This window comes from Biomphalaria glabrata, chromosome 6 (genome assembly GCF_947242115.1).
Source record: "Biomphalaria glabrata chromosome 6, xgBioGlab47.1, whole genome shotgun sequence".
In the NCBI taxonomy this organism is placed as follows: domain Eukaryota; kingdom Metazoa; phylum Mollusca; class Gastropoda; family Planorbidae; genus Biomphalaria; species Biomphalaria glabrata.
The window spans coordinates 21,256,693-21,278,741 of record NC_074716.1 but is presented as its reverse complement, the minus strand read 5'-3'; the positions used below and the strand labels follow the sequence as shown (position 1 = coordinate 21,278,741).

Below are 22,049 nucleotides of genomic sequence, written 5' to 3'. Positions count from 1 at the left end.
TTAGATCTTTACTAGATCTACATAGTCTAGATTCTAGATCTAGAAGATTAAATGTAAAATGTCTACAATTTTGTTTACAATAACATCACAGGCTCATTTGTCATTAGTCTGTTTATAGATCTATTATATATAGAATAATAGATCTATCTAGCCTAGCTGTAGTCGATCTATTATTCTGTGTAAAGATCTGGGATTAGAATTAGATATATAGACTAGAACTATACTATACTTACTATAGTATTATTATAGTATAGACTATAATCAGTATATTATTAGTATATAAAAAATACTATATAATGATAATCACTATTCAGTCTATTGACTTGACTATAATAAATTTAATAATAGATCTAGACTAGTCTATATATTTATATAATTAATAGATAGATTATAATTATAATAATTAATTCTAACTCTTATTCTAGATCTACATCTAGACTATATTATAATATATAAAAGTATATTAATCTATAATTATAATATTATAAAATATTAAATTTAGGTCTAGATCTATTATTATATTATTTTATCTATAATTAATAATAATATATAATTAATTATTAATATATAATAGATCTATATCATTATTATAATTATAAATATTATAATAATACTATTAATCTATTATAATTATTATATTATAGTTATAGGAGTGATAGTATTAATCATTAATGTATTAAATAATTATTGTTATTGAAATGTTATTGTATCTAGTAGATCTATATAATTTTATAACTATAATATAGTTACTATATTAACTTTATAAATAAATTATAATATAAATTATATATCTAGTCTATATTACTATATTACTATATAGATCTAGAATATAGACCCAATATAGTATATTTATAATAATTTATATATAGACATTTATAGATCTATATAGATCTAGATTCTAGATCTATACATTAAATACATAGATTTGATAGATCTAGAATAGATCTATAACTTAATTATCTATCTCTATAGCATAGGCCATAGGAGTAGGAGCCTTATGGCATGCCATAGGCATAGGGTATAGGCTATTTATATAAGTCATAAGTATAATTATAATAATATGATAATTAATAATAGAATTTAATACTAATAGATATAGTCAAAAGTCTCAGCCTGAGTGAGTGAGTGTATTCAGTGAATTTCAGTGTACTGTAAACTAGTCACTAGTGTAAACTCATTTTAAACTGTGACTGTAGTCTAAGTCTGTCTAAAAAATATCTATAGAGTATAGACCGTTCCTTAGTATAGATAATACTAAGCAAAGTAAGTACACTTTAATAGATCTATCCTATCATCAATACTAGTGTACATAGTCTAGATTCTAGATCTAAGTCTATATATTAGTATATATATATATATATATATATATATATATATATATATATTGAATATCATTTGAGCCTTGAGGACACTAGATCTATAACTTTTCAACCGTCTAATGATATACTATATATTGTAACTATATTATTATACTATATTATTATACTATAATATATTGATTATTGATATACTATCATATACTCATTATACTTCATTATACTGTCTATAGTCTATATAGGTTATTATAGTAGTATCTAGTTACTAGTCTAGTTATAGTCATAGATCTACATCATATAGACATAGAATCTAGACAATCTAGTCATGTCTAGTGACTAGAATTGATTCCTAGTCTAGATTCTATTATATATATACTATACACTAATGACTAATAGTAATACAATTGACAGTAGGTCAGTATTAATTATACAGTATGACTATGAGTAGATGATAGATCTATAAATCATAAATCTATCTACTTTCTTTTATACTCATTATGCTGAGTATAGCCCCATAGCACTATAGCTATAGACATAGATCTAATAATCTAATAGTAATACTAACTAGTCTAGTGACTAGATCTAGTCTTAGAGTCTATATTGACTAGCTTATAAATAGTAATACTAACTTATAGTCTTATAGATCTATATGATGTCTATATCACTAAATCAGTATCTGAGTAACGTATGAATTGTCATTGAATTGATATTTGAATGATGAGTGGTAGATCTAGGTTGCTTGATGATTATGATGATCAAGATGATTATATTAAAATAATATTATAGATTCTAGTTATAGATTTAATTTCTAGATAATTATTAGATCTATATTATATATCTAGACTAAGACTATCTGGTCTATGATTGATTGTCGATGAAATTATAAAAAAGCGAGCAAAACATTAGGGTTTATTAAAATACATTTTTACCAATCAAACAAAAACATAAAGCTAAAATGTTATTTATCTTAAGCAAATATTAGAATATGCATCCTCTGTTAAGGATCCCTCAACTCAAGAAAAAATTATTAAAGAAACGGAACAAATATAATATACAAAATAGAGCAGTGAGATTTATAACAAATGAATATGAATATTCTTATGTAATTATGATTAGAATAGAGTAACATCATTAGTAAAATCACTTAACTTAGAGACACTTCAGGACAGAAGAATATAAAGTTAAGTAGCTATAATTAGTATAATTACTATAATACATGAAACACTAAACGTTAAACCATATAACTTATAAATAGAAAAACAAAACCAAATAAAATACTCAGAAAAACAGAAAGATAGAAGCACATTTCTTATAATTCCATATATGCTAGAACAAATTTGTACAAGGGCTCCTTCCTCCCTAAAGCCATTAGAGAATGGAATGGGTTGCCTGAATCAGCCAGGAAAACCAACTTAATGTAAATTAGCAGAGTTTCAGTCATTGATTACCATGTATGACTAGATTGATACATGAAATGCGTAGGATGTAATTATCTTCTTTTTTTAAGTATCTCTGTAATATATAAGATAAGACTAGAACTAGATTCTAAATTCTAGATCTAGCTAGGGTGCATAGTCCAAACTCGTACTCTTATGTAATGTCTCATTAATACTGATAATGTTAATAAGATCTAGACCTCTAGATTTAGATCTATACAATTAATAATAATGATTGTCTTATAACTAATAATAGATTACATAGAAAATTCATAGATTTATAATCATAGATCTCTTAGTATCATAGAATGATCTAATACATAAAATGGTTAAATAATCATGATCTAGATAAAAGATCTGTATTATTTATAAATTATATTGGAATTATTAGATCTACTAGAGTTTGAATCTAGATCTATATTGACTATATTATATTTAGATCTAGAATGTAAAAGTACAATCTATATATATAATTCTGTTCTTCGCTCAACAGTTTGGACAAGAAGAAGAATTAAAGGAAAGATCACTCTCTTATTTCTGTGGATAGTCACCCCACGAAAAAACAAGGGGGGGGGGGGGGGAAGAACATGTGGTATTGACACGTCGTTACGGATGGCTGCCTGGTCGTGAGGTTTGCCCCCTGGACTGTCAAACCCAGGTTTGGACTAGGAAGTAAACTATCTTCAACTCTGAAGGAACATCCGAAACATTTTACAGACAAACATTTTAGAAACACTACATAGCAGCTCTGGACTTAACCATTTTGACCAAGAAGTCATGGAAAGAGAACAAGTAATCTACTATGTATATTTACAGGTCACTACATAGCAGGGCCGGACTTAACAATTGTGGGGCCCTATGTGAAACGGATTTCGCAAGGCCAAGTTTGGGTAGGGAAGCGGATAATAAGTAAAATTTAAGAGTTTGTATTAGAAAATATTAGATGCATTTTATTCATTCTTTACTTCATACAGAATTACTTTACTAGCCTTGCATGTAGCAAAGTCATACAGTATATCATAATAATCCAAATGTTTCAATCTATCTTCGAGAATTGCTGACCTCAAGTAATTCTTCATTAGTTTGAGGCGCGAGAAGCTTCTTTCACCAGATTACACAATCACTGCGATCGCATAGTTTGCAGTGGCCTAAGGCCGGTCCTGCAAAATGGCGGGGTATGCTACGCTATATAATAGATCTAAATTCTAATTCTAATCTAGCTAGATGATGACTAGAAAAAAAAATATTTTACTAGATAAACTAGATTCCTAGATCTAAATCTAGAGTAGATAGATATATATCTAGATCATATCATTCTATGATCTACTCTAGATTCTGTTTTCTAGATCTAGACTCTAGGCTGCCACTTGCGTAACATTCTTCAAAAGGGTCCTTCGATGGGAAGTTTTACCAAATCGAGATCTAGTAGATCTCTCAAAGTTATGGTGAATATTAGTTAGTATAAAATTATTAGTAGTAGAACTAGACTAGATATTATATATACTAAGAAAGGTCTAATTTAGATAATAATTGTGTAAAATGATAATAAGATCTCTACACTAAAAATGTATGAATAATAAAACACTATTAGTTTCTGTCACAATGTTTACTGTTTACAACTCTACATTTTGTAGTCTAACACAACTAACAGCTTGTCACTGTCATCTCTAGAGATCTTGTGTCTATAGGACTTTTAGACTATGGCCTGCCAAGATTACTTTGTACCATCAGAAGTGGCTAGATTAATTCTTGGTAAGTTAAAAATGAAATGATTTATGAATGATTTGAAAGTTAGATCTAGTAAATGTAGTTACTGTGATTATGTGAGTGTGTTAGCTATTAAGTTAGATCTAGATCTATAATTACAATTACTAAATATATATGGAATTACCATCTGGATCTAGGTTATATTTGTATTATGTTTATGTATATACAGGGTTACTAGATGTCCAGCAAAAGAAAGGAGGACATGTCCTCCATTTTGGAGTCATGTCCTTCATCCAGCTTTTAATTGATAAGTTCTATATATGCATTTTCATAAATTCAATTGTTTTTTGTTTTTTTTTTAATTTTGTAGTGATTTTCCTCCATTCACTTAAATTCATCGACTATTATCACTTCCTTCACTGTATTTCAGATGCAAAATATCCCAGGTAAAGAATATTATATGCTGGAGAAAAAAATTTAAAACCCCATTGTAAAGTATGCGGGGATACTTCTTTAAAATGAAACACTGATCATGTTGATTTCTTAATGGCTTGCAACATGTACTATACTAGCTCACTCAACTTACATTGAAAATAAAATACAATTTTTATAATCACTCTTTGTAATTTTAAGTTCTTTTTTTATAAAACAATTTATTATTATTTCAGTACAAATAATTCATTGAACAAAATTCCTGTTGCATTGAGTTTTATTGTGTATATATGTCCATTTGCAAGCATAGATTTAGCAGGTTCTTTGTCCTAATACAAATACAAAATACTCCCTAAAGCACAGAAACATTTTCACACATTTGAAATTAACATTTTAATGAAATAAATCCACAAGAATATGTTTTAATCACAATATTCAATGCACATGAAATAGGTTTACTAAAAAGCCAATCTTGTACTATTAATTCAATGAATAGAATGGACTGAATGGATAAATTGAATCAATCCACCCTAATGCTAAATTCCTTTCTCCTTTAAATTCTCGTTTCTTGAGAGTAATAGCTTTTAGATATTTCTCTAGTGTACCTTTGGATTATTTCATTTATACTCTAGTATTTGTTAAGTGCATTTTAATAAATAAATTTTTCCTTTCTTAGTACTAATAGAGAATGACATCACTATTTTATTTTGTGTAAACAAGATTTCAGGTGAGGTCAGCTGCTCAGTGTCTACTTGGAACTATCCCTTTAATTAACTGAACTTTTATTACACCATGTTGTTGGTTTTTTTATGTTTGCTTGTAGACCAATGTTGTTTTTTTTCTTTCTTGTTTTTTAAATATATTAACTTTAATTTATTTATCTATTTAAAAAAAACAAAACAGGATATCTAAGAGAGAGAAATTTTCATAAATCATTTAACACGTTTTTAAGAGAATGTCCAGACCTTACTGAATATTGGCAGCTATTAAGGGCGGGTAAAAATCCAGCTACAACAATTTTAGGATATGGGCTTACAGAAATCCTGAACGAGTTTGCAAAGTGCAAATTAAATTCTCTCGGTAAGATTGTTTATATTTCTGATAATAAACATTTCTAGCTAAGACTCTTGTTTCTCTACATTGAAATAGTTGGTATATATATATATATATGTTGGTTATTTTTACTGGAACACTTTTTTCTTATCATTCTGTGATCAACAGCCTGCATTGCAACTCGTCATACACACATTTTGATCTGTGAATTCTAGTAGCCCGTTCAAATGAAACATCTTTCCTTTGGAATAGCTAGAAAGTCACCCTTTCCACACTTAAATTCCCCCCCCCCCCCACCCCCCTTTACAGACACATATACTCTTATTTGTTGTAGCTGATTAGAATAGAATACCTTAACTTTAACTTTTCCAATGTAATGTTTCAGTAGGGACACCCTTTTACACATTTTAGTCTTCCCGCCATACACAATACCATTCCTTTTGCTCCCCCATCAGTTATAGTTTTAGACTATTCAGCCTTAACTAAAGTCACCACCGATACAAATGAAAACTATTTGTTTTGCCTTACCAAGTTTGTTAGAATTAGATAAATATCAAGGCATATTTCACTTAATGTATTTAGTTTTTACTAGTAGTATAGCTTATTTATGTATTAATACCTATCTTGTATGGCTCTATTGGGAGTGGGTGTGAGAAAAAAAGATTATAAATCTGCTTTCCTGTTCATACATTAGCTGTGTACTCTAGCAGTAGTAGTCAATTGTCCCTCCTCACCTAGAAAAAAAGTCAACTCTGTCAGGTAAAAAGTTTGTACACACACATACTCAGATTAAGTTGAAACTTTGCACTATTATTTACTGGAATAGACAAGAATGAATCAATAAAAAAACAATAATTAGTCAATTAATTACTGGTAATTAATTATTTTGTTTGAAAGGAAAGTAAATCTTTCAATATTCACAGAAGCGGGTTAATGTGTAGGGTTTCAGCCCCTTAGATTTGAACAAGTTTTTCTCCCCCATCCATTCTCGGATCAAATTGAAACTTTGAGCGACTATTTATTGTATTTAACAAAACATGAATCAATTTAAAATTAACAAATGTGTTAATTAATTATTGGTAATCAATTATTTTGTTTGATAATAAGGCAAATAATTTCTACATGATATAGTTGTAAGTGCTGAAGTTTTTTTTCCCTTAGATAAAAAGGATTTTAAAAATATTTTGTTGGGCATTCCTTTTACATTTGAAGAACAGAGTTTATATTTGAAGAATAGAGTTTATAGTATGCCATGTCCTGAGAAACTATCTATGATGGGGAAAATAAAAAATACTTATACATTGGTTGAGAAAATATATTCTGTTTATGTTGGTGTGAATATTTCACTTTAAAAAACATTTGTTTAGCCTCAGTCTGTTGTACTCAACGATATGCTGCTAGTGTATTGCCAACAGCCGTTCATAACAATGTACAGATTGTTGAGGCTGACATTCAGAAATGCTTGGAAGAAGAACAAAGAGAAAAGTCAAAGAAAGAAAAGAAGAGAGGTAAATCAAGTCAATGGAACATTCTGTTAAACATTTTAAATCTATTTACATTGTTGTGGTCAATAGTTTTTACATATGCCTTGAATTCAATCTAGTCAATGGTTCTCACATACTAAAAACAAAACAAAAAAAGGATCATAGTGGTTAGAAGATAATAAAATAAAAGGCAAATTTAACTATATATATATATCCACTCTTTCATGTAGGCCAGATTTCAAACACTGTAAAGCAATGTTTATTGCACCTGTTAAGGATTTACTTCTTGGCTTGTATGTATTTATGGGAACTCCCAATGACTAAAACTGACCAAGGTCAACTCTTCCAGAAAAGGGGTGGGAAGTAGAGATGAGCTGCTCTTGCACTGCTCTCTTTGCTTTTCAGAAATCTAAACAGGTTTTACATTATGTACATTGATATTTGACTGTATCTTTTAATTGTTTTTTAAATAAAATAGTTGTGTAATTTAAATGTATCTATATTTAGCAGATAGAATTTTATTTTTAAAATTTTCCTTTTAATTTTGATCTTGTAGTTTTAACATTTTAAAAATGTTTTCAGTGTCTGATCAGAAAAGGGATTGGAAACGTTCATCACAGAATAGGCGGAAAATGTAATTACCATTCTTTTTTCAATCAATATTATTAGATATTTGTACTGTAGTAGTAGTGAATTAGTTTTTATATATTTATAACTATGCCAATTTTATCTGCATTTCTTAAAGGAAGAGCATGTTGAGTGTTGATTTTTCTTATCTTATAAATTACTTTCGTATCCTTGTATTAATCTAGTTGTGCATGTTAAGTCTTTGGTTTTTCATAGCTGATTGAAGCAACCCATTCCATGCTCTAATGGATGGAGGAGCATTTGTATGATTTGTCCTAGCATATAGAACTAGAAATAAGAATATCTTGTATCTTTCTGAGTATTTTATTGTTGTTTCTTTGTATTTGTAAGTTTCTTCTGTCTTGAAGTGTCTTTAAATTTGGTGATTTTACAAATGGTTTTACTCTAGTTAAATGTGAATATTCATTTGTTATAAATCTCAGTGTTCTATTTTGCATCTGTTCTAGTCTATTTATATTTTCATGAGTTAAGTAATCCCAAACAGAGGATCCATATTCTAATATTGTCAAGGTTAAATAGCTTTTTTAGTTTCATGTTCTGGTTTGATTTGAAAAAAAAAATTAATTGACCCAAAGCATTGTTTTTTTTTGTTTTTTTATTCTGTCAATATTGGGATTCCATTATAACTTCATATTTATTACAACACTTGGGTATTTTGAGTTTTTAACTGGTTTATCATGTATAAGATCAGTAGTTTTTATTTATTAAAATCTATTTTTTGTTTCTCTTAATAATTATCATTTTTCTGTGTGGAAGACATATCCCAATTAGATTCCTATTTCTGTAATTCATCTAATTAATTCTCCTTGTAAAATGTCAGTATCTTGGAATGTTTTTTGTTCTATATTATGCAATCATTTGCAATTAGTCTAACTTTTGTATCTCAACTAATGCAATTTAATGTCAGTTAGAAAGAGGAAAGCAAATTTCCTCAAGGATAATAAAGATATTAATATTATAAGTGTGTGTGTTACTGTTCATTGAGGTACACCTGAGTTTACTCTTATTTGTGTTGATTTGGAGCCATTTAAAATATTATTATTATCTACCTATAAGGAAATTTTGAATCTGTTGGTGTAATGGACCAGCAATGCCAAAATATTTTTTTTACATTTTGGCAATATCTGGTGGTGACTTTCTTTATCAAATGTCTTTATTATTATTAAGCATTTCAAAAAGTCATATTAGACTAGTAAGATGAGTTTCACATGACATAAATTTCCTAATACCAAGTGGTTTATGATGTTTTGTTTGGTATCGAACTAGGGAAAGGAATAGTACAGAAACAGTTGGTAAAAAATATTTCTAATCGCACAGACTATTTATTGTTAGTCTTGATCTATTATAAATTTAATCACATGAATGATCCAAACTAATTGATACAGTTACACTTAATATAATTTTTTTTTTTTTAAGTATTTTTTTTATATTTTGCTTGTTTTTAAATTGGAGATAGAACACTGAGTTTGACTCTTGTAAATTGGAGATAGAACACAAGTTTGACTCTTGTATATTGGAGATAGAACACTGAGTTTACTTCTGGAAAATTGGAGATAGAACACTGAGTTTGACTCTTGTAAATTGGAGATAGAACACTGAGTTTGACTCTTGTAAATTGGAGATAGAACACTGAGTTTGACTTGAAAATTGAAGATAGAACACTGAGTTTGACTCTTGATTAATCCTTTTTTTTTTCTAGTTAGATTTTAGTTGTTGAAATCAAAATCAATTATTAGATTTTAATAAGTAAATTATGTTATGGATACAAATTGAGGTGTATTTCATATTGAACCTTTTGCTGAATGCATTCAAAGTTGTATGTGTTTTTTTTAGCTACCAGCCAGAAAGAAGAGCAGATAATCCTAGTCTTCTACCACAGCAGAATTCTTCTACTTCTACTGTGCCAGATAATCCCACTTTACTTCAAGAGAATACACCTATCAGCAGACCTGTAATGAACAATGAGAGGCTACAAAGTAGTTTTTCCACAAGTATTCAGCACTGTCCAGGGGATGAAAGTCTAGGGTTTTCTGTTGGAAAAGTCATAAATGAGGAAGCCAAAAAATCTGATGAGGTAATCTTACTATTTTCTTTTTTCACTGGGTTAAAAAACATTCTTATCAATTCACTGTCAATTAAAAAGAGTTTAAGTTTCCTTTTATGTGTAGTCTTAGAGGTAGGTGAAATGAAGATGAACAGTTTTTGTGGGGAAACACCTCTAGATTTACCAAGAGATACCCATTAGAGCTAGATGTAATATGTATCTAAATATTTTATGTCTACAGTTTGAGTTCCTAGATAAACTTTTAGAAGAAACCCAACTCCACGAGAAGCTGGCTGAAAATATCAATAAAGCTTTATCTAATGTTGAAGTTGATAATACATCAAGTGCTTCTGTGGCTGCTGATATCACTTCTCACTTGGTGAGTCAAACTGCATTGACACATAATTTTGATTATCAAAGTTTTATCTTGTATTATGTGTGTGTAAGATAACTCATTTTAACATATTCTTACCATTATAGTTTAGTTTAATGTACTTCTCTATAATTGTTCACTTATATTATTACATCATAACTGATTAGACATAAGATAATTTTTTAAAAAATGATTTGTATACATTATAAAAAAAATTTCGTTGATAGATTTGACAGAGATAATTTTCCTCCTAGCTATAAACTTAATAAATATTGATGTATTCAGTTTTGATTCATTGATATATTTTTTCTGAACTAAAAATAAAAACAAAAAGTATATTACTTTTATCACAGAATACAAACCATAAAGATCTAGATATCAATCAAGTTATTGCCATGACAGAATCTGATCCAGCATTTCAAAGTTTTCTGAAGTTGTTTCAACACGGTACATATTTTTACTAAATGGCTAATTTGGCATTGTTTTTTGTTAGATTGGCTTTAAAAAATTGTTAATTTATATTTAGTATTTCTCTTTATTATAACTATTTTCAGCTTCTGCTGTTCCAATCAATCACTTTGACATTACAGACATTGAAGGCACAGATAATAATACAAGACACGCTCCTGAAGTCTCAGTTTTTACTATAGAACAACTGCCTCAAGTCTCAGATATTACTACAGGACATGCTCCTGAAATCTCATATATTACTACAGGGCCTGCTCCTGAAGTCTCAGATATTATGACAAGACAGTCTACAAACTTTCCTAATCAAAAAGTTTCAAAAGCGACAAGTTTCCCTCCAGTTACTTCAGCATCCCCAAGCATAGTTCAGAATCAGCCTGTTACAGTTTTAACAACTAAACATGGCTCTTCTGGTCTCTTTAATGGAAAAGTGGAAATTGAACTTAACACTAAATTATTGTCATCATTGCCAGACCCTAGTATAAATAGACAAGCTGAAGAAACAATTAATTGTTCTGAAATTTCTAATGACAAAGATACAAAAGATGTTACACTTGTAAATGAAAATTCCCTCATTGATGCCTCAAGAGAGTTAAATAGTTCAACTTTATGTGAAGTTGCTGATACTGTACATAATGGAAAAGTGGAAATTGAACTTAACACTAAATTATTGTCATCATTGCCAGACCCTAGTTTAAATAGACAAGCTGAAGAAACAATTAATTGTCCTGAAATTTCTAATGACAAAGATACAAAAGATGTTACACTTGTAAATGAAAATTCCCTCATTGATGCCTCAAGAGAGTTAAATAGTTCAACTTTATGTGAAGTTGCTGATACTGTACATATTGAAGAAGAAAACTTCCCATCTATATCTAGTAGTCTAAAGAGAACTAAGGAGGCAACTACAAGTTATAGTACACCACCATGTGCTACAACTACAAGTAATAGTGCACCACCATGTGCTACAACTACAACTGATTGTCCTGTCAGTGGATCAAAATCATCTGATGATCAAGTTTTCTTAGACTCTAAAACCTTGAATGCTACTACAGAATCAATGTTTACATCTGCTGTTTCAAGTGATAATGACAATCCAAGTTTGCATGAATGTATAACTGGTCAGATACAAAACATTTCTTCAGACAGTGGCACTTGTGTAAGTGCTGGCCACATACAAACCTTTGAACAAGGTATATCATATCCTGATGCTGTGCTTGTGAAACCTGTAGGTATTTTGATAGACAAATGTTTGTCAGAGCGTCTCTCTTTGTTCACATCAAATGATGATATGGATAATGAAAGCAACCTGAAGATAACTGTTAATAACAGTAGTCATTCACATAGACCACGAAAATCTAAAACTAAACCAGTCAAGAAAAATCAAATTCAGAATATTAATACTTACAAGAAACAAGAAAACCATGAAAGTGGTAGTACTGTCAACCCAACACCTCTAACAGAAGCTGATTTGAACCCATCAGCCCTAACAGAAGCTGGTTTAAACCCAGTAACCACAACAGAGAATGATATCCACCCCTTAGCCACAACACATCTTAATGTCAAGCCCATGACCTCAACAGAGATTGATAATAATGGTATAGCCACTATAGAGGTTGATATCAACCCCATTGCCACAATGCATTCTGACATCAAGCCTTTAACTACAAAAGTTCCTGAACTCAAGCCCTTGGAAGCAATGCAGCCTGATAAAGAAGTTAGTTGTGATCAAAATAAACATGCAGGAACCAGAGTTGTATTAAATGGGCTATTATCTGATGCTAGCATTGCTGCCACCCATTTTGTGACACTGAGCTCACCTCCATTTTATACTATGCAAACCTCAGATGACTATTCTCCAAGGAAATTGGCTGAGGGTGCTTTGAAGGAACCAAACAGTTCCAGTCTTCCAGCTTCACTAAATTACATAGACGCACCAGACAATCAGTCTTCAGCATTTACCCAAGTCAAATGTTACAGTTTTGCCCACAGAGAGAGAGCTGCACACACCAGGAGAACTGTTATATCTGTCCACAGTGAACATGTTCCATTCACTCCTCATCATTGTAGAAAGCTCCCCAGTAGAAGAATCAGACCCACTAATTTAAAATCAGTTCATATTCCATCTTCATTAGGCTTGTCTCTCACACCTAATTTTCATATCAGAAAGACACCAATGCATTTATCTACCCAATCTGAAACCTTTGTGCATAATGAAAGTGGAAAAACATTACAAGAAACCCATTCTGAAACATCATTGCACAAAGAATACACAAAATTACCAGAAAACTTTTCAGCATTCTCTGAAATATCATTACATCAAGAATGCAAAAAAGCACCACTGGATACCCATTCTGATAGATCCTTTTTTAATGTCAACAAACAGACATGTAATCAGACACTATCTACTGATCAAACTCTATCAGAGATAGCATTACTCAAGGAAAATAGAAATAACAGAAAACTGACACAGTCTAGCACATCATTGTCAAAAGACTGCAGACAGACATCTAAGCAAACCCAGTCTGCAAGAAAGTCTTCAGATCTCAACATTGCTGACTTAGAAGCTTTGGGAATTAAGCTACCTCCAAGTCCATCTAAAAGAAAGCCTAGAAGAATTCAAACAATTCAACTCACTTCTAGTTTTAATCACAGTAAGGAGATTACTTTTTTTCCCACTCCATAATACTTTGTAATAACAAAAAAATTTGTATGTAAAAAAGTCAAATGCACATATTTTAATTTTAAAATAAATGTAATTATTTTGTTTTCAGCATCCAATAAGTCAAATGAAGCTTCAAAAGTTGGCCAGAATTCTCCCTCCTTGGATGATGCCAAGACAGTGACCAGCAGCTCAGATTTCACTGCATCTCAGTCTGAAATAGAAGCCTTTCGGATGCTTTCTCTGTTGACTTCATCATATACCAAACCACAGCCTAGGCAGGAAATAACATCTACCAACCATATGCTGCACCATGATCATGCTACATTTCACCAAGAGGGAGTTAACATTTATACTGTAGCACAGAAATGTAGCAATGATGGAGAAAAGCTTGAAAAAGATAAAACAGATATTATCTTCTGTTCTCGAATAGCTGAGCCTTATCAAGAAACATCAACTGACACTAATGCTAGTAAATCATTTGCTGTAGTTGGCTTGATGGAGTACCCAACATTGAGATCTAATGAAGACAAATTGAATATTAATTTTCATAGTATTACTGAGAATAAACCAAATAGTGACAAAATTGAAGAGTTTCACCCAACAAATGATCTAGACAACGTGGTACAGAATGAAAACATTAATTGTAAGCAACAGAATGAAGCAATTCACCATATTGCAGTTACTAAGGGAGATGACAGAGGTCTTTCAAAGTGTCTGTCAGGAGCCCTGAGAATAGCTCATGATCTGGACTGTATTAATCACTCACAATCAGTTCATTTAAAGGATACAGAAAGCCAAAACTACTCACAGAATTGGACGAGTCCAAAAAACAATCAACATGAAGACCTAACATTATTTCCAACTGTCCCAGATGAACGAAGCTTGTTATATCAGGCCATGACAGAATGTCAATTACCCACTGCTGAAATCAGCAGTATTACTGAACCAACTATAGAAAATCATCAAACAGCTTTATCTACATCATTGAAACAAGATGCTCTTGTTTCCTGTAGAGATAAACTTTCAAATGAAAATATTCAAGTAGAGGGGAAAGGTGAAAATAAACTGTCTACCAACAGAAAAAGTCATACCTCTGATAGAAAGAGTCGCTCTAGTGATAAAAAGCTGTTGTCAAAGCTGTCTCCTGGCAGCCATAAACCAGCCAAAATTTTGCCTAAACTTTCTTCTACTACAGAGACAGAGAAATTACTTTTATTAAATCAGGCATTTAACTTTCCAGCTATTCTACCAGCTCAACCATCTCCAGCATTGAGGTTAGAAAGTTCTGCCCTGACTTGCGCTAGCCCAATCCAGGTGGTTGAATCTAACAACAGATCAGTTATAACACTACCACCTGAATACAGTGCACTCTTTCAGTCATTGCTAGGGGAAGTTGGTATTACTAATCAAGGTATCAGTAATGCATCACAGTCCTCATTAGTGACTGGTTCACTAACTAAAGGACAGGGCTCTGGAAAGAAATCTTCTAGAAGAAAAAAAAATGAAAAACATATAATTGCTGCTGACAATACATCTATTAATCCCATTGATTTGACTATGTCTGTTCAAGCTAGTAGCATAGTAACACATACAGTCAAAAGTGAAACTGCATCTAGGTCAAGTAAGAAATCATCTCGTAAAGAAAATTTAATAAAAAATCAGACAGAAATTGATAAAAGCACTAAAGTGAGTACAAATAAAGCTGCTAGTGTCAATCAAAAGTCCAAAGTTGATCAAAAAGAGCTATTGTGTAAGAAAGATGCTGTTGAAAAGAAAAGTAAAGAGAAAATGTCCCATGAAAACTCTGCAACTGAGTCAGTTCAGGATGTGACAACTTCTTCTATAGCTGATGTTCATCAACACTCTCAAGACATTGTAAAATCTGATACAGATGTCACTCTGCTGTCCAAACATAAAAATAATTTCACTAAGTCTCTCAATTCACCAACAAAGTATCAACATTCACCAGAAGGTAATCTCACAAAAGCACAAGTTCAACCAAATACCATCAAAAAGAGAAAAAAGTCATTAGAGAAAAACACAGAAAGTAACAAGAAACGAAGAACAGAACCATTGTCCCCTCCCCTCATTACACCAGCTGCAAACAAAGTCAGGAATAATGAACATTCAGAGATAAAAGCCAGTCAGGACAAGCACAAAAATGTTTCAAGAAGAAGTAAAGAAAAAGCAACTGAGCATAGACATTCCCTTGAAACCAAACATGATCTAAAGATCAAAGATGAATTGGACAAAGACAAACTCCACAGAAGGTCTAAGAAATCACAACATATCACTAGGGAAGTAATATTGGACCATGATAAATTAGAAAGTGAAATAGTTTTGACAGAAAAAAAACAAGACAAGAAGAAAAAGAACATCTCTCCTAGGATAGAAAATGTAAATTTAAAGACACAATCATCTGATCGAGGTAATAAAAAACACCAGAATTTCACGTCTCATGAACATGTGAATTCAAAAAATGTAAGCCTGGGTAAGGATCTTTCATCTAAAAATTCACATACAAACTCTCGAGAAGGAAATGAAAAATGTCAGCCTCAAGAAAAAGTTACAATTAGTTCAGACTTTAAAGTACATAATCTGAGTGCTAAAGGAAAAGGTCCACTTGTCTATGTTGGTACTTTCAATATGCCACATTTACAACAAGTCTTTCAAACACAAGAAAAATCTCAAGTGCCTCCTTCTCAAGGTGACACTATAGTCCAACATTCTGTAGATAAGTGCAAGGTAAATCTTTCACAAGACAAGCCCAAAGTTCATTCTGCACAAGATCAACCTAAAGTCCTAACTAAAATCCTTCATTCTGAAAATAAACAAATTGAGCCCCTAGTCCATCAACAAGATCAACTCAAAATCCTTCAAGTCCATCAGTCTCAAGATAAACCCCAAGTCCTTGACTCAAAACATCACCCTAAACCCCAACATTCACAAAGTGAACCCAAAACAAAAATCCTAGAAGAAAAATGCAATAACTTGTCTGAGAAAATACAAAGCAAAGTAAGTCAGGCTAAGAAAGCAACTAATCCTACTGAAAATAAAAAGGAAAATAAAATTTCTGTCTCAGCAAGTTCTTCCATTCTGAAAACTGAGAGTTGCACTGTAAGTACCAATTATAGAGTTGTTGATATGGCTAACTCTTCTCTACCACTGGGCAGTCAAACAAACCCACAAGATTTGTTGACCTCATGCATTACTATAACATCCCCTGTAAAAAAACATCTTCCACCCAAGAAAAGGTTGTCAATGGAAACTTTTCAGAGCAATAAAGATTTGGAAGTTGATTCACATTCTGCTTGCCAAACTTTGGATCTCTCTAAATCAATAGCAAGCAATGCTCAGGCATCAAATGATCAGCAGCAACTTACAGATCTATTAACTAGTGAATTACCACATAGACTTACACCAACACAATCAGGCTTGAGTACAGACATTACTAATTTGGTAAGTTTTTAATGTTTTTAATCTTAATGTTTTTGTTGCTCAGTAACATAGCTAATTAATAGACTACATAGGTTAGTCAATGGAAATAATGCATAAATACTTAATTGATGACTCCAATAGTACATGTACTCATAGTATGTTGAGAAAACATTAGTCCTACATTCAAACCCATACTTTCCTGACATTTTGCAGAAGGCTTGAGCTTCGACATCACATTTTCTTTATGAAATATATTTCTAAAATAGAATAGATTTGTGCAGTTAAAATTTCAGTTAAATTTCACGAAATGTTTTATTCATAATTATTAACATATAACCACATCATATCATTAATTCTTTCATTTACAAGAGAAATGTATGACCAACTTTTTAAAATGTGTATGCAATTAAAATAAAATGTTTTCTTGCTTTCAGAAATCAATAAGTCAGTTAAAAATTGATAAAGTTCTAAAAAAGCTTCACAAAAACAAAAAAAGAAAATTGAATGTTGTCAAGAACCCTGTGTAACACGGATTGGATTTCACGTACGTGTTTGAATTATTTCTCTCAAATTCGTTTAGTTTACGTAATAATTTAATTCATGATTGCTGTTAACAAACAGTGTAGGCTCAAAGCGCTATAGTAACAAACAGAAACACTTGAGTTCAAATGACAAACTAATCTAAAAAAGTTTTGAACAGATAGGTCTTAAGGTTCTTCTTGAATGTAGTGAAACATGTCTTAAGATCAATGGAAGTGAGTTCCAAAGCCTTGGTTCATGCACTGAACAAGCTTGCAAACTGTAACTTTTAAGGGAGAAATGTGGCACAACAGGAAGCTTTGAGTCCATGGAATGCAGGATCTCTGAGGGACATACTGAGTGATCAGTTTGCCAAAGTACTAGAGCATTTCTTTGTTGTAGATGCATTGATGACTAAGTGCCTTGTAGTTGATTCTTGCATTCACAGGAAGCCTATTGAATGTACACAAGAGAGCAGTAGCAGTATAACATCTTGTTTTTTGTAGGATTATTTACGTATACCTGCTAGCTCGGCGTAGTCAGGCACGAAAGCATTAATGCCACTTTTTGTTTATTCCAACATCAAATATGGTCAGATCTGGCTTAATCTGGGCAGCAGCAGATAGAGACCCTTGCAGAGCTGACTTATGTGTGCGTCAAAGACAGAGTTGAGTGAAAGAAAACTTTTTAGATTGCAAACAAAAAGAACCTGGCAGTTCATGATGAACAGGGAATCTTGACTCTCTACTTTTGTCATGTTGTTTCAAGTGCCAATCCTAATTAAGGCACTTCCTGTATGCTGATTTAAATTTTTCCTAGAGACTGTCCATTCAAGATGGGAAAGAATTTACACATACACAGTGCACTCCAGAAGCTATGGTAGGAAGAGAAGATTTCAGACCAAGTTTTTTTTATAGACACTCTGGACTCTGGGTCGAGATTGGATTTATTTAACACCATTTGTGAATAATCTTATTTTTACTTTTAAGTTGATCCCAGTTTGGTCAGTTAAACTTTTTCAAGTTTAACTTTCAAATGACTTAGTGTTATTAATTAGTGTAAAGACCTACAAATAATGTTTTCAGTGACATCTTCTTTAAATTCTCTACCAAATGTAATACTTTCTGATAAACCAAAAAGTGACTGAAGTTTAATCCTAACCAGGTTGTGCACTACAAATGAAAAAAGTGAATCAGAATGTGGGAAATAATTCCAGAGAGAAAAAGTGAAGCTTAGAGTTTTCCATTTTAGTTGCTTCACAAACACCTTGAAAAAGTTATGCTTAGAGTTCTCCATTTTAGTTTCTTCACAAACACCTTCAAAAAGTGAAGCTTTGAGTTCTCCATTTTAGTTTCTTCACAAATACCTTCAAAAAGTGAAGCTTAGAGTTCTCCATTTTAGTTTCTTCACAAATACCTTCAAAAAGTGAAGCTTAGAGTCCTCCATTTTAGTTTCTTCACAAACACCTTTAAAAAGTGAAGCTTAGAGTTTTCCATTTTAGTTGCTTCACAAACACCTTGAAAAAGTTATGCTTAGAGTTCTCCATTTTAGTTTCTTCACAAACACCTTTAAAAAGTGAAGCTTTGAGTTCTCCATTTTAGTTTCTTCACAAACACCTTCAAAAAGTGAAGCTTAGAGTTCTCCATTTTAGTTTCTTCACAAATACCTTCAAAAAGTGAAGCTTAGAGTCCTCCATTTTAGTTTCTTCACAAATACCTTTAAAAAGTGAAGCTTATAGTTCTCCATTTGAGTTTCTTCACAAACACCTTCAAAAAGTGAAGCTTAGAGTTCTCCATTTTAGTTTCTTCACAAATACCTTTAAAAAGTGAAGCTTAGAGTTCTCCATTTTTATCACGCTCACATCTGCAATATTTTAAGTTTCAGTATCACTGCCTGGTATGGCAATCTGAGTATTAAAAAATAAAAATAAACTTAATAGAATCCTCAATGCTGCTGGCAAAATCATTGGCAAAAAACAAACCCCATTTGGGCAGTTGTTTGAGACAAACATCTATAAAAAAAGCTAACAAGATCCTCGAAATAAAGAATCACCCTTTGTGTCAGGATTTTGTGATTTTACCATCACAAAAGAGATACAAGACACCAATAGCAAAGACAAACAGACACAAACTCTCTTTTGTTCCCCTGGCAATAAAATCATTAAATAAGAACAATCTGGTATAAACTTAGTCACATGTAAATTATGAGTGAGTCTGGTGTGAATGTACACTTTGGTTTCTTATAGTTATAATGTTTTTTGTTTGGTGTAATGCACAAATTGTAAGACAAATTTCCTTACGGATAATAAAGATTATTATTATTATTATTATTTTAGTTTCTTCACAAATACCTTTAAAAAGTGAAGCTTAGAGTTCTCCATTTTAGTTTCTTCACAAACACCTTTAAAAAGTAAAGCTTAGAGTTCTCCATTTTAGTTTCTTCACAAACACCTTTAAAAAGTGAAGCTTAGAGTTCTCCATTTTAGTTTCTTCACAAACACCTTTAAAAAGTAAAGCTTAGAGTTCTCCATTTTAGTTTCTTCACAAACACCTTTAAAAAGTGAAGCTTAGAGTTCTCCATTTTAGTTTCTTCACAAACACCTTCAAAAAGTGAAGCTTAGAGTTCTCCATTTTAGTTTCTTCACAAACACCTTTAAAAAGTAAAGCTTAGAGTTCTCCATTTTAGTTTCTTCACAAACACCTTTAAAAAGTGAAGCTTAGAGTTCTCCATTTTAGTTTCTTCACAAACACCTTCAAAAAGTGGGAACTAAAACTTCAAGTTGAAATATCACTTTTAAATGGAACCCTAGCAAACATCACTTCACCTTTTTTTTAAAGTTTGAAATTAGGAAGACTATAGATTTGTAAATAAAAACTAAAAACACAGTGTGCAATGTTACTACACTTCCATCAAGTTAGAGACTATTTCAGGGACAATTATTTTTAGCTTTTTCTACCATCATGTTCTTGGTACTGATGTTAGGGTTAAAGAAATAGTCTTCTTGCATGTAATATGTTGACTCTGTTTTGAAATGTGATTTCATCATGGCTATTTATTTAGTTCTTTTGGCTTGTATTTCAGTTGTGGATCAACCAACTCTATAAATGTCTTTTCTCACAAGATATTGGACAGGGGACAAGACTTTAAATGTGATATTTTGCATTTTTTGTAAAATATGTTTTCTACTGTTTTATATTCTTCCTTTATGTTTATGATGTTTATTAATGTCTGAAGTCAGTAATTCTCACATCTGATTAGCTAACCATTTATGAAATAAAAGCTTGTTATATAATCTTGGAAGAACCTAAACTAAGCATTGCAGATCATTATGAAAGGAAAATCTCTCAAGATTTGTCTTCCTCCAAGCAATGCTTCTGTCGTTGATTTAAATCTTTCAGTCCAAATGTCACTCCAATTGTTGAAACTTTAAAAGTCATTAGTTTTATTTTATTTTCTTCCAAATTGTTTTTAATTGCTTAAAATTAAATCTTGTATAGGTTCCCTATGTAAAACATCCAGATTTTTCACCCTTTTAACATGTATTGACTGAGAATGAATTGTTTAAACAGGTTTTTTAAATCCTCTATTTTCCTTAGGTTGATTTTTCTGATGGCAGTGACATAGTAATCAACTCAATTTAATCATTTTGTGTTTTCAAATATAATTTTTTTTTTTCCAAATTGGAACATAGAATATTTCCTAAATCTAGTCTAGATTTAGATCCACTAGAAGTTTTCATTTTTAATGTATTAGATTTTGTATGCATGTCATAAAAATTAAATTTGTCTTAAATTAAAAGGGCATGCATTTCTCTTTTTAAGTAATATCATGGTCTGATAGATATTTTTGTTAAGAAACCCTCTTCCTGCAATTTAATGATGGACTGCAAATGGTTATACTAAATTGAGCTATGCTACAAAACAAATAGTGATTCTTAATTAGTACCATACATTAATTTTTTTTTTGTAAATAGTGTATTGATAAAAGTTTATCTATCTTAGCAAATAACTAAGTTGATTAGAGTCTGACTTCAAAACCATAGCCATTGTTTTAGTTTTGTGTACAGTCTGAGAACCACTGCTTTAGGATGTACATAACTGGGCATTACATTTGCTGTTCATGAATGAATGGATTGTACATTCATAGGTAACAATTGTTCTGATGTCAATACTGTTCTTTGCATGTCACATTGGCTTAAGAAGGCTTAATTTGACAATGTTTATTAAAATAGTTCTACATCAACTCAAAATGTATGTTCAGAATTTATTTCTGTTGAATATTACTTCTTGAAAATTATTTCAATTGTAGGTCTAAAATTAATCACATCACAATACAAAATAATTCTAATTGGACTAGTTTTGATATTATGATAAGAACATTTGACCTTGATCACAGAGACAGTAGAGGAAATGAAATTCACTTTTATAACATCTCACTAATTCTTAGTGATCTAGTCTTTCTCTATGTGA

The 22,049-nt window shown here is 31.1% G+C and overlaps 1 protein-coding gene across 7 annotated transcripts; it reads left to right on the top strand.

The window, feature by feature from the left end:
- On the top strand, nucleotides 1–21,840 carry LOC106066334 (serine-rich adhesin for platelets-like). 7 transcript variants are annotated; one of them, XM_056032538.1, is made up of 12 exons: nucleotides 1–53; nucleotides 4,424–4,504; nucleotides 5,795–5,971; nucleotides 7,312–7,452; nucleotides 8,011–8,062; nucleotides 9,910–10,150; nucleotides 10,362–10,499; nucleotides 10,847–10,940; nucleotides 11,048–13,612; nucleotides 13,733–17,082; nucleotides 17,496–17,605; nucleotides 20,662–21,840. In XM_056032538.1, exons 2-11 carry the CDS (start codon nucleotides 4,453–4,455, stop codon nucleotides 17,586–17,588), a joined length of 6,903 nt encoding a protein of 2,300 aa, XP_055888513.1. In that variant the 5' UTR covers nucleotides 1–53; nucleotides 4,424–4,452; the 3' UTR covers nucleotides 17,589–17,605; nucleotides 20,662–21,840. The 7 variants fall into 7 exon arrangements, with proteins under 7 accessions (XP_055888513.1, XP_055888516.1, XP_055888515.1 ...); XM_056032541.1 differs by lacking the exon at nucleotides 1–53 and adding an exon at nucleotides 88–106; XM_056032540.1 differs by lacking the exon at nucleotides 1–53 and adding an exon at nucleotides 108–179.
- The last annotated feature ends 209 nt before the right edge of the window (nucleotides 21,841–22,049 follow it).